Here is an 18,857-nt window from a genome sequence, read left to right as displayed (position 1 = left end):
CTTCTACCCCCAAGTCTTAAAACTGCTAACTAGTTAACCAATAGCTACCCAGACTCTCTGCATTTATCCTTTTTGCACTAACTCTTTTGACTCATCACATACACTGTTGTTAATGTTTATTGTCTACCCTGTTGCATAGTTACTCAATCCCTACCTATATGTACATATCTACCTCAATTACCTTGCACCCCTGTACATTGACTCGGTACTGGTACCCTGTGTATATAGCCAAGTTATCGTTAGTCATTGTGTATTTATTCCTTGTGTTTTTTTCTTTCTGCTATTTCTCTTTGTTTCTCTCTGTATTGTTGGGAAGGGCCCGTAAGTAAGCATTTCACTGTTAGTCTACACCTATTGTTTACCAAGCATGTGACAAGTAACATTTCATTAAATTTGATTTGTTCCATGAAAATGTCCTGAATCCCAAACCTGCAATGTGGATAAAAGCCTGATTACAGCAGTAAGAGGTCTGCCACAATGTAACAGTATTACTGAGGAAAAACTGCTTCCTCAATGGAGCTTTCCAATTGACTAAAACCTAATGCATACCAAGAGTGCTGTACAAGGCCTGCACATCAGCAGTTCTAGAGCCGACCACCCCACACCCTCAGCGGTTAAGATCTAGGAATTTAATTGCTTTTCTAAATAGCTTTTTCTAAATAGCTTTTTCTAACACATTGTGCAACTCAGTAGGAAACACAGAGACGTCGACATTTATTGGGAAATACGATTGTAATTTACAAGTTTGTTTTGCTCAGTCTAACGATCATTTTAAACTCACTTTTACTTCCTGGTTCTGATGAGCTGTTTTCCTGCGCTCTCCCAAAAGGCGTCCTTGGCCAGAGGTGCGCACAGTTATTGATTGCTGTGAAAGTTGGGAAAGTCAATTTGACCTAATATTGGACCAGATGGTGATATCCAGGAAACAGTGTTTTGAGGGATGTGAAGAATTCAGGGGGTTTAGCCCTGATCACGACTCAAACCTGGGTCCAGCCAAGACCTTAAATGTTAAGCCAAGAGCTCTAAACCTCTTGACAAGCTTGCTAGGTGTTGTGTTAAGGTTGCTTCTACCCACTTCCTTCAGGAGAGTGTGTCCTCATGCTTCTCTGTACTTAGTCCCTCAAGTGGGGCTCCCGAGTGGTGCAGCGGTTTATGGCACTGCGTCCCTGGTTCGAATCCAGGCTGTATCACAACCGGCCGTGATTGGGAGTCCCATTAGGGCGGCACACAATTGGTCCAGCGTCGTCTGGGTTTGGCCAGTGTAGGCCGTCATTGTAAATAAGAATTTGTTCTTAACTGACTTACCTAGTTAAATAAAGGTTCAAATAAAAATATATGTTTAAGTGTAAATTACACCCATCTCCTATGGCCTAACAGGCACCTTCCCGATTCTAACACCAATGTAGCAAATTCAGTGGGTAGCCCCAACTGGGACTCAAACCCAGGTCCAATTTAAATGTTACACCTATTGACGAGGTCATTATGTATTGGACTTGAGACTTCAAACTACGAAATCTTTCAATACTGATAACTTAAAGTCTTGTAGCTTGAAGTCATAATCTTAGTTTTCTCATAAATCACGAACAGTTTCAGTAGCTACATACATTCAATATATACAAAAGAGAAAATTCACCTTAAATTAATAGTTACAGTAACTATTATTTTATTGTTCTTTTTATGTCCAGACAATGAGAGTCCAGTTTCACCCCTCCCTCTCAACATGTGTGATTCCTATTCGTTACAGTATGAGCAAAGCACTGAACATTATCCAGCCAAACACTGCTGCATCATCAACCACAGCGGGAATGTCATCAAACCCCAACCAATCTTACAGTAAGGAATGAGACTGCAGGACTGACCAGGACTGAACCTACTGAATGACTGAGATTCCTTAAGCCAGTTAAGGTTTTTAACCCCCATTACGATGGAAAAAAATCTGGTCATTTATTGAAAGGTTTTGTCATTTTACAACTACAACAAACTGCCCTACATAGACTTCCCCTTGAGATGACTGGCTTGAGGCAACTAACGGACATGTTAGGCTTATCTAGAGTAAGTACAGTATGCATACATTATACAGTCTCTGACATAAAGGGATTTCACTCATGACGGAATGAATGTTTATTATTGTTTACCACAAAGGCAGTTGAGTTCATATGAAGCCGATTGGAAGTTGCCTGAATGATGTATGACTGTACGTTGACTCATTGCAATGTATGGATGGAGTTTTTTTTTACCGTACAGGCCTATACCATTCGTTTCCAATGTCATGCATGTTAGAGGATGTAGTAATAGCAACCGTTTCCATAGCAATCGTTTTCTTAGCAACCGTTTCCTTCGAAATAACAAATAAGTTCAAGGCAGTCATGCATTTGGCAACTCTTTCGATGATTTGTTGCATGAGGGGAAACTGGGAAAGCACTTTGTGGTGGATGTTTTGTTGATATAGTCACAATGTATATAGAAGAAGCATAGCTTCTGGTCCAGGGAGCTACCTGAGCCTTGCGTTAGCAAGCCACACGTATCTCCGTGGACCAGAGCTGGTAGAAGAATGGCTAGCATCACTCAGTCACACTGAACATGTATTCGCAGAGCAATCAAAAACACAGAATTTTCCGTGGTACATGATCGTAATAAACATCTACTGTTGAACCAGTGGTGGGTCATCAGGATGAAATATATTAATCACAAACATAAACAAAAACAACAACACCAATTGATAATGCATCCTGTATACAGTATAACTCTGATCACACTCATGTTATTGATAAAAATACAAAACAATGTTGCAAAAATAGTAGGACAAATGTATGAGCTTCGCATGGTTATTCTCAGATATTGATTTTGTTTCTCCTGTGCTTTGCACCACTTTATAGACAATGATACGCGATAACAGCATAACTGTTTTAGGCGCTAGGCAGGTTGTGTTATATGTAATAAAATAGAAAGAACGATTTGAAGATTCAGACAGACATTGTAATGTTACTGGACCGAGTGTGTATTACTGCAGAACTGTTAGCACTGCGACTCACACTGAGACATTGAATAATAAAGATATGAAAACATATAAAAGAGTTAAGACATGAAAAAGATGGCAACATTCTTTACAAAGCACCAGCATTTTATAGTCTACCACGGAAGTCTTAACGATACAGTCAAAACAAACAACTTGTTGTGCTCAACTCTTCCATGGGATATATAGATATATATTCCAACCAGAGCAACAGAATCCTAAGTACAGGACAAAAAGAATGGCAAATCCCCATTCTAGAATTCTATTTATGATTCCAAACTCAGTTTAATCATGGTTCCTCCAATTGGACACTTTAACAACATTGGACACACGACGGTCACAGGACAGCTGGGTGTCCTGACAACCAAACCAAATGCACCACTGTCACACATTGTATATATCATGTTAGAAACTGCAGGTCTGATATGTTTTAAAGCTCATTTCCACAGTTATTCAATACATTCAACTTTACAAACACACATGTACATGTGCTAAAGATGCAGGCATCACTCCGGCTAAGAAGTGTATCTTGTTTTGTCAGTAAACTCTTTCAGATACATGCAAACACTTGCAAACTGGTCTCCCATTAATTTAGAGAATGTTGTCAGTTGGAAATAAGCATGTTTTTTTGGGGAGATAAAATCAATGTTTCTCGGAACAACGATGTTACAGCGTTAATAGTATGCTATATGTACTTGTGAGATGGCAAAACCATAAACGTTATTGCATATATTATATTAGCATGACATAAATTCCTCTTTTGTCTGATGTTTGATAATAAAACTCTGATGTATGCCAAGGACCTTGAGTAGAGATTTGATTTGACTATCTCTGTAAGGGGAGGAGGGTATGTTTCACCTTGAACAAAAATATATCTAAAAATACTAAGAAAAAGCCACTGAAATGCAATTGAAATATAAAGACAATTTCGTAAACTTGTAGACTTATCCCTCACAACTATATCACCTGCTTAGCTTATGCTTTCTATATGGAACGCAAACGTTGTATTGATGATTCATAATGTCCTACATGAAATGAAACACACACTTCCAAGCTACTGCACCTTTACGAATGAACAAGAAAGGCCCTTGTCACAATATATTTGAAAACAGTTACTTACAAACGTTGTGCACTACTTGAGCACTCACACCTCACCCAGTTAGGAGCAAGTCATGGCATTGTGAAAGATAAGTGTAACTGTTTACATATAAGGCATATTGAAAAAGTTGAAAGACTTCCTTTTGACGCTCCTCCTTCAAAGATATTGTAGGGATGATTTAAGAGATATTCCAGATGTCATTCTTTGTCCTTTATACACATTTCTTATTGTGTTTTTCCCCCACAAACAAAGCCCTATTCCTCGAGGTGGGAACACGAGCCTTTGGCCTTCAGGGTGAAACCAAAGATTGTGGGAACCAAAGTCATCATAGGCGTCAACCTCACAGAGTCTCCTTTACTGGACTGGGCAGTGTAGACAGAGAAAGATGCACTACATTCAGAGGGCCAGCAGGCAAAACATCGTCACCAGGAGCAGAGAGGCCAGGCTGAGGGACTGGGTGACCATGACGGCTCCACCTGGATGGAGATAGACAAAGACACAAAGACACCGTGGTGACGTTTCGATTATGATTTAATTGCATTTAATTACAGTTTTACAGACACAAAGCCAATATTGTGATGTTTCAATGATGTGCGAGTACATTTGTACAGAGACACAAAGCATGTTGGAGACGTTTTAGAGACATTGTGGGGAGACATTTGTTACAAATTGCTTTACTGTAACTTTACAGCAAATGGTAAAAAGAGAACATACTGCAATCTATGCTCCTAAGTGGAGACAACGTTTCAACCACTTTGTGTAGGTCTTCATCCTTCATGGTTAATGATATCATCCTATGTACCATTCTGAGAGGCCTCTCTCTCTCTGTGTCTGTGTCTCTCTCTGTGTCTCTCTCTGTCTGTCTGTCTGTCTGTCTGTCTGTCTGTCTGTCTGTCTGTCTGTCTGTCTGTCTGTCTGTCTGTCTGTCTGTCTGTCTGTCTGTCTGTCTGTCTGTCTGTCTGTCTGTCTGTCTGTCTGTCTGTCTGTCTGTCTGTCTGTCTGTCTGTGTGTGTGTGTGTGTGTGTGTGTGTGTGTGTGTGTGTGTGTGTGTGTGTGTGTGTGTGTGTGTGTGTGTGTGTGTGTGTGTGTGTGTGTGTGTGTGTGTGTGTGTGTGTGTGTGTGTGTGTGTGATATGATGTGACATGTTCTCAATAACCCAAAGATTGGATTTGAAAGATGTCTGACAATAGACAGTTTTTTCCTAGTGGCAAAATATGAGTGCCAGATCGATGACATGTAAATTACTGGCTGATGCTTGTGGCTGACACTACATTTATTTTCTAAGGGAATTTTCTCTCTGCTCAATCCACAAATCCTACAATCATAAAGGCTTGTTTTTATATCAATACCATTCCATTGAAAAGGCATTTGTGAGCTGCCTGGTCAGAGAAGTGCCTATTATTCATTCCCTGTCCTGACAGTCATAAAATAGCAGGAATATTTCCCTTATCTGACAGTCATAAAATAGCAGGATTCTCTGTGTGTGTGTGTGTGTGTGTGTGTGTGTGTGTGTGTGTGCGTGCGTGCGTGCGTGCGTGCGTGCGTGCGTGCGTGCGTGCGTGTGTGTGTGTGCGTGCGTGCCTGCGTGCGTGCACGTGCGTCATGCACGCGCGTCCTATCTGTCATAAAATAGCAGGATTTTTCCTTGTCCTGTCTGTCATAAAATAGCAGGATTATTTCCTTGTCCTATCTGTCATAAAATAGCAGGATTATTTCCTTGTCCTGTCTGTCATAAAATAGCAGGATTATTTCCCTGTCCTGTCGGTCATAAAATAGCAGGATTATTTCCTTGTCCTGACGGTCATAAAATAGCAGGATTATTTCCTTGTCCTGTCGGTCATAAAATAGCAGGATTATTTCCCTGTCCTGTCTGTCATAAAATAGCAGGATTATTTCCCTGTCCTGTCGGTCATAAAATAGCAGGAATATTTCCCTGTCCTGACAGTCATAAAATAGCAGGATTATTTCCTTGTCCTGTCTGTCATAAAATAGCAGGATTATTTCCTTGTCCTGTCGGTCATAAAATAGCAGGATTATTTCCTTGTCCTGTCGGTCATAAAATAGCAGGATTATTTCCTTGTCCTGTCGGTCATAAAATAGCAGGATTATTTCCTTGTCCTGTCTGTCATAAAATAGCAGGATTATTTCCTTGTCCTGACGGTCATAAAATAGCAGGATTATTTAGTGGAGTCTACAGTCATATAAGATTGGTGGTGGGTCTTTAGTGGAGTCTACAGTCATATAAAATGGGTGGATTTTTTTTTTGGAGTCTACAGTCATATAAAATGGGTGGAGGGGTTTTGATTGATGTTTACCTGAGATGCGTACTTGGGCCACAGCCCCATCTCCTCCCTCACTATGGGCCCTGACCTCCACTACGCAGTCCCCGTCCCTTGGCATGGGCAGGTCTATGGATCGCTTCCCTGTGGTATACAGTATACCTGTGGAGAGGCCAGCCTTCCTGTACAAGACCTGTATGGAGACCAACAGACAGAGAGAGACAGACAGATATACAGACAGAGACAGACAGATAGACAGGCATTTTAGATCTGTTCATATGGTCATTCTAAGGAGTTGTGACTACAAGGAAGGTACTTGAGTAAACTGTATGTTGTGTTCAGTACGATGTACTTTTTAACTCGGTTGTGTATTGAATGCTGCGGCTTTAAACCTGTTACGTCAAATGTACGTACAGCATGTGACGAATGCTCAAGAGAGACACATCAGTTATTGCTAAAGTACAGACTTTCAGCTTGAAATGCACTACAAGCTCCCATGTATTTGGTAAAACAGCACACACCTTGTATCCATCTATTGTTGACTCGTTGGCCAAGGGTTCGACATGTTCCCAGGCGATGTTCACTGACGTTCCTTTCAGCTTTTTACTGATTATTTTAGGAGGCCGGCTTGGGGCTGGAGAAAAACACAAGTCAAATAGTTGTACAGTGTAAAGATCATGTGACAATCAGAAACACAGGATTAGGGTTTCATACCGTCATACCGTTTCTGTACCATATCGGGGTATACGGTTTTACTGGAAGTGCACACACAGGGCACTACCCCGCCCCCCCCCCCAAAAAAATACATTATTATTCTAGTTATAAGGCGTAACTCGCAGCCCCCGCGATGCAGGGGTGCCCCAAACCTCAAAAACTGAAATACAAATAATAATGTGTCTTGTTTAAACAGTATTGAAAATCATACCGTCAGTATTTTGAAACACCCCGGTATACGGTATCAACGGTATATCGCCAAATCCCTCTCAGAATATGCTGAAGATTACTGAGCTGAGGGACAGTTTCCCAGACATAGAAAAAGCCTAGTCTTCCACTAAGGCACGCTTTGCAATAGAGAAACTCCATTTATAATGTTTTTGAGTCAAAGACTAGGCTTCCTCTGTGTCCAGTGAACCGGCCCTGAGAGCGATGTACATACGGGCTTTTTTGGTGTAGATCTGGAAGTGATGGCTGGGGGGTCCATATCCGGCTGCATTGTAGGCCCTGACCTCTATGAGGTAGGGGGAGTTTGGCCTCATGTTCTCCAACCTTGTCTGGTTCTCTCTGCTGGACACGACCACCCTCTGACTGGACGCCTCTCTGTCCTCCACTTTCCTCCAGTACCGCACCTTGGCAGGAGGGGGGGAGAGGGGGTGAAGGGGAGAAGGTGAGAAGAGGAGAGAGGAGGGGAGGAGAGCGAGGAAGAGAGGGGGGAAAAGGAGGGAGAGGAGGAGAGGGGGAGAAGAGGAGAGAGGGGCGAGAGGAGGAGGTGATGGAGAGAGGGGTGAGAGGGGGGAGAGAAGGAGAGAGGGGGAAGAGGGTCACAGAAAGTCAATATACTGTGTACACTATTACAGGGCCTTGTTAAGATAACAATGTTGAAGAAAATGTCCTGGTAAGATAAAAAGTGTCAAAAAAATGTCCTGTTAAGATAAAAAGGGTCAAGAAAATGTTCTGTCCCTCACCGTGCAGGTGCAAATACAATGGAGTACTCCAGCGACATAACTAAGAGTTAGTCGAGTGTTTTGAGGTCTCTGGATTGATGCATACAGGTTGCTTCTTCTCCTCCTATCTAATATACAGTCATGTTACTCCTTCTAGACACAGTAGTACTGACCTGGTATCCTTCAACAGTGTGCTGGGTGACAGGGAGCCACCACACAATGGCCTCAGAGGCAGACAGCGCCCTCGCCTCCACACTGGTAGGGGCTTCGGATGGCACTGGTGTCACACACAGAGAAATCATTTAAGACAGTAGGAGACAGTAGGAGACAGAGAGACAGCGAGAGACTTTTGTAAATGTTGTTTATTATCTATTTGACTTGCTTTGGCAATGTTAACATATGTTTCCCATGCAGAGTAAAGCCCCTGTCCAAGTATTCCCTCCATATACCCACCTACAGTAACTGTTGATTTTTATGAGTGTAATCTGCCCTTTATTTCATGTTGGTACCCAGTCTGACCCTGCCCAAGCAGTCCTCTCTCAGTCTTGGTAAGGAGGCATCTGTTAAGAGGCATTAATCATTGCCTAGAACAAGCTCAGCGACAGAAATATCTTTCCCCATATTCCTTCTGTTGTCCAACACTTTCCTCTGAGTTATGACCCATGACACACTCCCAGTGTATCCACTCCAGGAGAGAGAGAGAGAGAGAGAGAGATGTCCACACGTCATCAGGCTCGGCTCAAACCTAACACTTCTACCCTCTTTTACACTCCCAAACAGCGTTACCACGGCAACTGAGCATCTCTCCGAAACTCCGGGTTGCCCATGGTTATCTTGATTGTCTGTCAGCTGAAGTTAATAAGTGGGCTGAATGCTTGACATCCCTGGGGGCGAATTATCAGCTTTCTGGTTCATGCTGCTACAGAGATCAAGATAATCCCACTCTGATGAGGGATGGAGAAGGGAGGGCGATGAGGGAGGGAGATGAGGAGGGAGATGAGGGGGGGGGGGTTGGAGGGAGGTGAGGGAGGGAGAAATGGAGGAAGGAAGGGTGGGAGGGAGGGAGGTGAGGGTAGGAGGGAGGGAGGTGAGGGTGGGAGGGAGGTAGGTAGGTAGGTAGGTAGGTGAGGGTAGGAGGAAGGTGAGGGTGGGAGGTGAGGGAGGGAGGGTTGAGATGGAGGGAGGGTATGAGGGAGGTGAGGGTGGGAGGGAGGTGAGGTAAGAGGGAGGTGAGGGTGGGAGGGAGGTGAGGGTAGGAGGTAAGAGGGAGGTAAGAGTGGGAGGGAGGTGAGGGTAGGAGGTAAGAGGGAGGTGAGGGTGGGAGGGAGGTGAGGGTAGGAGGTGAGAGGGAGGTGAGGGTGGGAGGGAGGTGAGGGTGGGAGGGAGGTGAGGGTAGGAGGTAAGAGTGGGAGGGAGGTGAGGGTAGGAGGTAAGAGGGAGGTGAGGGTGGGAGGGAGGTGAGGGTAGGAGGTAAGAGGGAGGTGAGGGAGGGAGGGAGGTGAGGGTGGGAGGGAGGGAGGTGAGGGTAGGAGGTAAGAGGGAGGTGAGGGTGGGAGGAAGGTAGGTGAGAGTGGGAGGGAGGGAGTTTGGAGGGAGGTGAGTGAATGAGGGAGGGTAGGAGGAAGATGATGGTGGGAGGTGAGGGAGGGAGGTGAGGAGGGAGGTGAGGGTGGGAGGGAGGTGAGGGTGGGAGGGAGGGAAATGAGGGAGGAAGGTTTGGGTAGGAAAGGTTTGCAATTTAAAGCTATTACAATTCTACACATTCATCTTTAGTTATTAAGTATTTCACACTCAATTAAAAATTCACGGTGCTGATAAGTAATTGACACTGACAGATTGAAACAGCTGAGCGATAGGAAGGTGTGGGTTTCTGAAGAGACCCCCGTCTCTATGCTGCGGACAGAGTAGAATGATCTGTGGTCTGTTTTTCTGTTTTCCCACGTATAATTAAGTTTGGGCTTTCCATGAGGAGTAAGCTAATCCTAGATCTGTGCTTACCGTCTTGTGCAGAGTAGATAACAGCCGTGAGACTATAGGGTCCTTCTCCTTTGCTGTTGAAAGCCTTGACTTTGACCTGGAACTCTGTGGAGGCGGGGATGGATGAGTCTTTGTGGACGTAGTGTTTAGCCTCAGGGTCTGCCACAGTCACCTTCATCCAGTCGTAGACATCGTGGGGCTTGAAGGCGATGATGTAGCCAAAGTTGCGGCCGTAGTAGTACTGCGGCTGCACCGGCTGGTGGCAGAGGCAACGGGAAATAGAGTTGAACAATTAACAATAAGAGAACGATCCACACAGGACCTTGTTGTCTATCGACAGGCGGTGTCACCTCTTGATGGTCCATCTTTGCTGACAGAGTTATGCCAAGTGACAAGAAAATGTCCAGGATCAAAATAAGGAGTTATAATCTCTCTAAAACTGGTTTATATAATATTAATATTATTCTAGTTATCATGACGATTGTGTCTCTGAGACACTGTTAATTCCAAAGTTATGACACCCTTATTATTAGACCAGCCTGTCCAGCCTCACTTCCTTGATTTATTAGACCAGCCTCTCCCCTGCCTCACTTCCTTATTATTAGACCAGCCTGACCACCCTCTCCCCTGCCTCACTTCCTTATTATTAGACCAGCCTGTCCCCTGCCTCACTTCCTTATTATTAGACCAGCCTCTCCCCTGCCTCACTTCCTTGATTTATTAGACCAGCCTGACCACCCTCTCCCCTGCCTCACTTCCTTGATTTATTAGACCAGCCTGACCAGCCTCTCCCCTGCCTCACTTCCTTGATTTATTAGACCAGCCTGACCACCTCTCCCCTGCCTCACTTCCTTGATTTATTAGACCAGCCTGACCACCCTCTCCCCTGCCTCACTTCCTTGATTTATTAGACCAGCCTGTCCAGCCTCATCTCCTAGCTTGGCTCTAACCCCATCAAACCAAATGTTCTGCATGATGTACATGCATCAGGCACTGCTAACACGCGCGCACACGCACACACACACACACACACACACACACACACACACACACACACACACACACACACACACACACACACACACACACACACACACACACACAGCTGACCTTTAAACACAAGCCTCATCACATCAACCAACTGCTGTAGGATTGATGCTGCCAGGCAATCTGCCCAAGACACCTATAGGAATTTGTCAAATAGGGAAACACAGAAACGGAGGCTAGCTAATGGTTGATATCAATCACTTATTGTTTTGCTGGTGATTTGCTGGTGATTGTGTTGTGAGTCTAATCAAGAGAGAGAGTAAAGGCAGATACAAAAGCACTTCTGGTTGAAAGTCATTCCTTCAAACCGTACCGTTATGGGCGTGCTGTGGTCTGACGTCTATTCTCTCCTCGTCTTCCAGGAACATAGCTTCCTCTAGGAACGGGTGGCAGGTAGCCTAGCGGTTAAGAGCATTGGGCCAGTAACCGCAAGATCGCTGGTTCAAATCCCTAGGTGAAAAATCTGCCAATGGGCCCTTGAGCAAGGTAACTCTAATGGCGCTGGATAAGAGCATCTGCTAAAATGTAAAAATAGCTATTCAGCACTGCCTTGCAAAAACGACATGTATTTTGCAGATGCTGCAGTTTAATTTGAATGACTTCTACTCTTGCTTGTCTACATTGGCTTGCTCCTGGCTGCTGTCAGATCAGATTTAGGAGAAAAGCTGAGTTTGTGGCCACGGTCCACTGGCAGAGACAGAAATAAAGATGGCGTCTTGGCTAGACCTACCGTCCAAGTGATGGTCAGCTCCTTGCTGGTCCCGCCACCGCCGCCAATGTCTGAGGGCGCCACCACGGGAACTACAACGAGACAGGAGATGCCAAGCTTTGAGTTCACATTCACAGGCCAGTATTCACAAAGCACTGGATCAGGTCCTGCCTGTCGATATAATCATATTCATTACGATCAAAAAAGGTCAAAATGATCCTAGTCCTACTCTGAGACTCTTCGTGAACACTGGCCATTGTCCACACAGCACAATGCCAAACAACATATACTGTACCCTTCAGTTGGCACTAGTACTGATGCAGCATCAGTTTTATAAATATAACATCAATGTCACTAGTGCTGCCAATTTCAACACCTTAAATGTTCCTATGGTACCGATGTCACACTGGCTTTCGATCTTCTAATGTCATCTGTCATGGTTTAGTAAGATGTGTTCTGTTATCTCATCAGTCATGGTTTAGTACAGTTGTGTAAAGTACTTAAGTAAAAATACTTGAAAGTACTACTTAAGCAGTTTTTTGTCTGGTTTGCTTATTATAAGGAATTAGAAATTATTAATATTTTACATTTACTTTTGATACTTAAGTATATTTAAAACCAAATACTTTTAAACTTTTACTCAAGTAGTATTTTACTGGGTGACTTTCACTTTTACTGGAGTCATTTTCTATGAAGGCATCTTTACTTTTACTAAAGTATGACAATTGGGCACTTTTCCCACCACTGGTTTAGTAAGACGTGTTCAAGCAAATATAATTGTTTTTAGAATTGTTACTTTAGGCCTACATTTTCAAATGTTAAACTTAAAACCAGATCCCCTGTGTTAGTCTGCTGAGCTGTAGCCTAGGCATTAGCTGGGGTAGTGAAGACTTCAGAACTAAGGCAAGGTGACTCAGGATGCCATGATGGTTCAGCAACAGCTCCGTTACCCTTACCTGCCTCCAACGTGGTGACTTTGGGAGAGGGGCTGCTGGGGTCTCCTGTCCCCAGGGTGTTGGTGGCTATCACCCTGAACTCATACTCTGTCCAGGGAAACAGGTCCACCACGGTGGCTGTCTCTGCATTGCCTTCCACATCCGGAGGGGCTACAAAGACAGAGATACAGAGCATTCGGAAAGTATTCAGACCTCTTGCCTTTTTCCAAGTTACAGCCTTATTCTGAAATGGATGTAAAAAAAAATATATATATATCCTCATCAATCTACATATTATACCCCATAATGACAAAGCAAAAAGAGGTTAAGTAATTTTTGCAAATGTATTGAACATAAAAAACTGAAATACCTTATTTACATAAGTATTCAAACCCTTTGCTATGAGACTTAAAGATGGCGCCGAAGACCATGGCTGACGTTTTACATTCTCCCAACCAATTGTGCAATTTTGTTATTTTCTTTTTGCGTTTTGTGTAACTTATTTTTTTACTTTTTGTGTACATAATGTTGCTGCTACCGTCTCCTATGACCGAAAATAACTTCTGGAAAAGCGATTACTCACCGCGGACTGGAAGAAACCTTTTCCTTTAACGAGTCCGACGAGAAGGATATCCTGCTTTCACTGGAACAGGCCCAGATCCACGCATTTTGCGTGAAGAAAAGACGGCGGAAAAGGGACGCAGATCGTGGATCCTTCTGAGAATCCAGAGACGAGCGAGTAAACTCCCAATGCCTTCCATCCTCCTTGCTAATGTGCAATCATTGGAAAATAAAACTGATGACCTACTATTAAGATGATCCTACCAACGGGACATTAAAAACTGTAACATCTTATGTTTCACCGAGACGTGGCTGAACGAAAAAATGGACAATATAGAGCTGGCGGGATTTTCCATGCACCGGCAGAACAGAGACACTACCTCTGGTAAGAAGAGGTGTGTGGGGGGTGTCTTTTTATCAATAACAGCTGGTGCGCGATGTCTAGTATTAAAGAAGTCTCGAGGTATAGCTCGCCTGAGGTAGAGTACCTTATGATAAGCTGTCGAACACACTATCTACCAAGAGAGATCTTATCTGTATTATTCGTAGCCGTCTATTTACCACCACAAAGCGAAGCTGGCACTAAGACTGCTCTCAACCAACTCCACAAGGCCATAAGCAAAGAAGAAAATGCTCACCCAGAAGCGGCGTTCCTAGTGGCCGGAGACATGTGCAACAAGGGAAAAGAAAATCCTAGACCACCTTTACTCCACACACAGAGATGCATACAAAGCTCTCCCCCGCCGTCCATTCAGCAAATCTGACCACAATTCTGTTCTCCTGATTCCTGCTTACAAGCAGAAACTAAAGCAGGAAGTACCAGTGACTAGCTCAATACGGATGTGGTCAGATGACACGGATGCTACACTACAGGACAGTTTTGCTAGCACAGACTGGAAAATGTTCCGGGATTCAGCCAATGGCGTTGAGGGATATACCACCTCATTCATTGGCTTCATCAATAAGAGCATCGATGACGTCGTCCCCACTGTACGTACATATCCCAACCAGAAGTCATGGATTACAGGCAACATCCATCGAGCTAAAGGCTAGAGCTGCCGCTTTCAAGGAGCGCGAGATTAATCCGGACGATTATAAGAAATCCCGCTATGCCCTCAGACGAACCATCAAACAAGCAAAGTGTTAATACAGGATTAAGATTGAATCATACTATACCGGCTCTGACGCTTGTCGGATGTGGCGGGGTTTGAAAACTATTACGGACTACAAAGGGAAACCCAGACGTGAGCTGCCCAGTGACGTGAGCCTACCAGACGAGCTAAATGCCTTTTATGCTCGCTTCGAGGCAAGCAACACTGAAGCATCCATGAGAGCACCAGCTTTTCTGGATGACTGTGTGATAACGCTCTCGGTAGCCGATGTGAACAAAACCTTTAAACAGGTCAACATTCAAAGCCGCTGGGCCAGACGGATTACCAGGACGTGTACTCAAAGCATGTGCGGACCAACTGTCAAGTGTCTTCACTGACATTTTCAACCTCACCCTGACCGAGTCTGTAATACCTACATGTTTCAAGCAGACCACCATAGTCCCTGTGCCCAAAGAAGCGAAGGCGATCTGCCTAAATGATTACTGCCCCCTGGCACTCACGTCGGTTGCCATGAAGTGCTTTGAAAGGCTGGTCATGGCTCACATCAACAGCATCCTCCCGGACACCCTAGACCCACTCCAATTTGCATACTGACCCAACAGATCCACAGATGACACAATCTCAATCGCACTCCACATTGCCCTTTCTCAACTGGACAAAAGGAACACCTATATGAGAATGCTATTCATTGACTACAGCTCAGCGTTCAACACCATAGTGCCCACAAAGCTCATCACTAAGCTAAGGCCCTGGGACTGAACACCTCCCTCTGCAACTGGATCCTGCTTCCTGACGGGCCGCCACCAGGTGGTAAGAGTAGACAACAACACGTCTGCCACGCTGATCCTTAACACTGGGGCCCCTCAGGGGTGTGTACTTAGTCCCCTCCTGTATTCCCTGTTCACCCACAACTGTGTGGCCAAACACGACTCCAACACCATTATTAAGTTTGCTGATGACACAAGAGTGGTAGGCCTGATCACTGACAACGATAAGACAGCCTATAGGGAGGAGGTCAGAGAACTGTCAGTGTGGTGCCAAGACAACAACCTTTCACTTAATGTGAGCAAGACAAAGGAGCTGATCGTGGACTACAGGAAAAGGCGGGTCGAACAGGCTCCCATTAACATCGACGGGGCTGTAGTGGAGCGGATCGAGAGTTTCAAGTTCCTTGGTGTCCATATTACCAACGAACTATCATGGTCCAAACATACCAAGACAGTCGTGAAGAGGGCACGACAAAACCTTTTCCACCTCATGAGACTGAAAAGATTTCGCATGGGCCCCCAGAATCTCAAAAGGTTGTACAGCTGCACCATCGAGAGCATCCTGACCGGTTGCATCACCACCTGGTATGGAAACTGCTCGGCATCTGACCGTAAGGAGCTACAGATGGGTAGTGCTAACGGCCCAGTACATCACTGGGGCCAAGCTTCCTGCCATCCAGGACCTATATAATAGGCGGTGTCAGAGGAAAGCCCATAACATTTTCAGAGACTCCAGTCACCCAAGTTATGGACTGTTTTCTCTGCTACCGCACAGCAAGCGGTACCGGAGAGCCAAGTCTTGGACCAAAAGGCTCCTCAACAGCTTCTACCCCCAAGCCATTAGACTGCTGAACAACTCATAAAAATTGCCACCGAACAATTTACACTGACAATTTACATTCTTCTTGAACTGCACTGTTGGTTAAGGGCTTGTAAGTAAGCATTTCACGGTAAAGTCTACACTTTACCGTGAAATGTCTACACGTTGTATACGGCGCATGTGGCAAATAAAGTTTGATTTGAGACTCAGAATTGAGCTCAGGTACATCCTGTTTCCATTGATCCTCCTTGTTTCTACAACTTGATTGGAGTCCACCTGTGGTAAATTCAATTGATTGGACATTATTTGGAAAGGCACACACCTGTCTATATAAGGTTGCCACAGTTGGCAATGCCTGTCAGAGCTAAAACCAAGCCATGAGATTGAAGGAGTTGTCCATAGAGCTCCGAGACAGGATTGTGTCGAGGTACAGATCTGGGGAAGGGTACCAAAATATTTCTGCAGCATTGAAGGTCCCCAAGAACACAGTGGCCTCCATCATTCTTAAATAGAAGAAGTTTGGAACCACGAAGACTCTTCCTAGAGCTGGCTGCCCGGCCAAACTGAGCAATCGGGGGAGAAGGGCCTTGGTTAGGGCGGTGACCAAGATCCTGATGGTCACACTGACAGAGCTCCAGAGTTCCTCTGTGGAGATGGAAGAACATTCCAGAAGGACAACAATCTCTGCAGCACTCCACCAATCAGGCCTTTATGGTAGAGTGGCCAGACGGAAGCCACTCCTCAGTAAAAGGCACATGACAGCCATCTTGGAGTTTGCCCAAAAGGCATCTAACGGAAACAAGATTCTCTGGTCAGATGAAACTCTTAGGCCTGAATGTCAAGCGTCACGTCTGGAGGAAACCTGGCACCATCCCTACGGTAAAGCATGGTGGTGGCAGCAACATGCTGTGGGGATGTTTTTCAGTGGCAGGGACTGGGAGACTAGTCAGGATTGAGGAAAATATTAACGGATTAAATTACAGAGAGATCCTTGATGAAAACCAGCTCCAGATCATTCAGGACCTCAGACTGGGGCAAAGATTCACATTCCAACAAGACAACGACCCTAAGCACACAGCCAAGACAATACAGGAGTGGCTTCGGGACAAGTCTCTGAATGTCCTTGAGTAGCCCAGCCAGAGCCCGCACTTGAACCCCATCGAACATCTCTTAAGAGACCTGAAAATAGCTGTGTATCGACGCTCCCCTTCCAACCTGACAGAGCTTGAGAGGATCTGCAGAGAAGAATGGGAGAAACTTCCCAAATATAGGTGTACAAAGCTTGTAGCGTCATACCCAAGAAGAATCGAGGCTGTAATCGCTGCCAAAGGTGCTTCAATAAAGTACTGAGTTAAGGGTCTGAATACTTACGTAAATGTGATATTTCAGTTTTTTATTTTGAATAAATTAGCAAAAAAAAATAAATTAACTTTGAATTGCTTTGAATTATGGGGTATTGTGTGTAGATTGTGAGGATTTAAAAAAAACATTTTATTAATATTAGAATATAATAATTTCCAAATGCACTGTACACAGAAACCCATAGTATCACCCCAGAGAAGTATCAGAGAAATCAGCATAACATTGTGTGTTAAAACGTTGCCAGCACGCTGCCAGCACGTGGACGTCTTGTTCATACAAGTTGGATTACTCCGGTGCTACAGTACAGCACCTAAAGACTAACGTACAGAACTTTGTTTTGCATTCTGTGTAAATGCTGACCTAGGACTTATGAAATGGCGCCTGTGAAGAACTGATGTGTGGTTTCAGTCTCTGCACGGTTTGCTTCTTTAGGAGATCCACCATGTGTCTATCTATGTACCCAGCTCTTAGCCAGAGCTGGCACCAGAGCCGGCTCTGTTCGACGCTCCGGGTTTATTTGACCAGTCGTTGGTGTTCATGGGGTTTATTTGATGTATTTTGTTGGATAGACAGACAGTAGGAGAGAGACAGAAAAGCTTGGAGAGGAGACACTGGTAGGGTTTCTAAAAGTGGCGGCACAAACTGCAAGATCAGACCTACACATTTAGGGTATTTATTTGACCAGAAAACAATATGGATGGTGGTATTTATTTAGCTCACATGTGGTGGCATCTCTCCAGTCTTCCTGGGAGAACCAGTCCCGGCATTGGACGGTGTATTTAGAGATGGGGCTGTGGTTGTCTGCTCCCCTGCTCCAGATCAGACGGACACTCTTGTTCCTGATCTCCTCCACACGTACCCCACCTGGAGGCCCAGGGGGACCTGGAGAGGGGAAGAGGGGGAACGGAGGGGGGAGGAGGCGGAACAGAGGGGGGAAGAGGGGGGAGCGGAGGAGGAAGAGGGGGAACGGAGGGGAGAGGAGAGGGTTGAGAGGTTTGATGGGTGATAATTGTTACAAAAATACACAGCAAATAGGCATACACACGTTGCATAATCCAAAACAAAACCAACAAGATTAACCAACGTTTCAATATCCTGCTCGTGGAAGAAGACTTGGCAAGATGTCTTGCCTGTTAAGACTACAATAATGGAATCTGTTTGATGCATAAAAACAGCACATCAATACCAGGCTGTAAAACAGCACGTCAAAAACAGCACATCAAAACTAGGCTGTAAAACAGCACGTCAAAAACAGCACATCAAAACCAGGCTGTAAAACAGCACGTCAAAAACAGCACATCAATACCAGGCTGTAAAACAGCACGTCAAAAACAGCACATCAATACCAGGCTGTAAAACAGCACGTCAAAAACAGTACATCAATACCAGGCTGTAAAACAGCACGTCAAAAACAGCACATCAAAACCAGGCTGTAAAACAGCACGTCAAAAACAGCACATCAAAACCAGGCTGTAAAACAGCACGTCGAAAACAGCACATCAATACCAGGCTGTA

General features: G+C 44.7%; 1 protein-coding gene across 3 annotated transcripts in view; it reads right to left on the bottom strand.

The window, feature by feature from the left end:
• Positions 1-1,900: 1,900 nt before the first annotated feature.
• The window catches only part of LOC129862033 (contactin-1a-like), a 164,626-nt gene continuing 147,669 nt past the window's right edge, over positions 1,901-18,857 (bottom strand). For all 3 annotated transcript variants that reach the window (XM_055933348.1, XM_055933345.1, XM_055933346.1), the window contains 9 exons: positions 18,063-18,224; positions 12,742-12,891; positions 11,807-11,877; positions 10,051-10,285; positions 8,226-8,329; positions 7,548-7,737; positions 6,913-7,025; positions 6,428-6,584; positions 1,901-4,588 (listed from right to left, as the gene is read on the bottom strand). In XM_055933348.1, the coding sequence (XP_055789323.1) occupies positions 4,509-4,588; positions 6,428-6,584; positions 6,913-7,025; positions 7,548-7,737; positions 8,226-8,329; positions 10,051-10,285; positions 11,807-11,877; positions 12,742-12,891; positions 18,063-18,224 (1,262 nt within the window). In that variant the 3' untranslated portion in view covers positions 1,901-4,508. The remainder of the gene's footprint in view (positions 4,589-6,427; positions 6,585-6,912; positions 7,026-7,547; positions 7,738-8,225; positions 8,330-10,050; positions 10,286-11,806; positions 11,878-12,741; positions 12,892-18,062; positions 18,225-18,857) is intronic.

The sequence above is a fragment of the Salvelinus fontinalis genome, chromosome 9, assembly GCF_029448725.1.
Source record: "Salvelinus fontinalis isolate EN_2023a chromosome 9, ASM2944872v1, whole genome shotgun sequence".
NCBI lineage: Eukaryota > Metazoa > Chordata > Actinopteri > Salmoniformes > Salmonidae > Salvelinus > Salvelinus fontinalis.
This window is presented reverse-complemented; position numbering and strand designations above follow the sequence as displayed.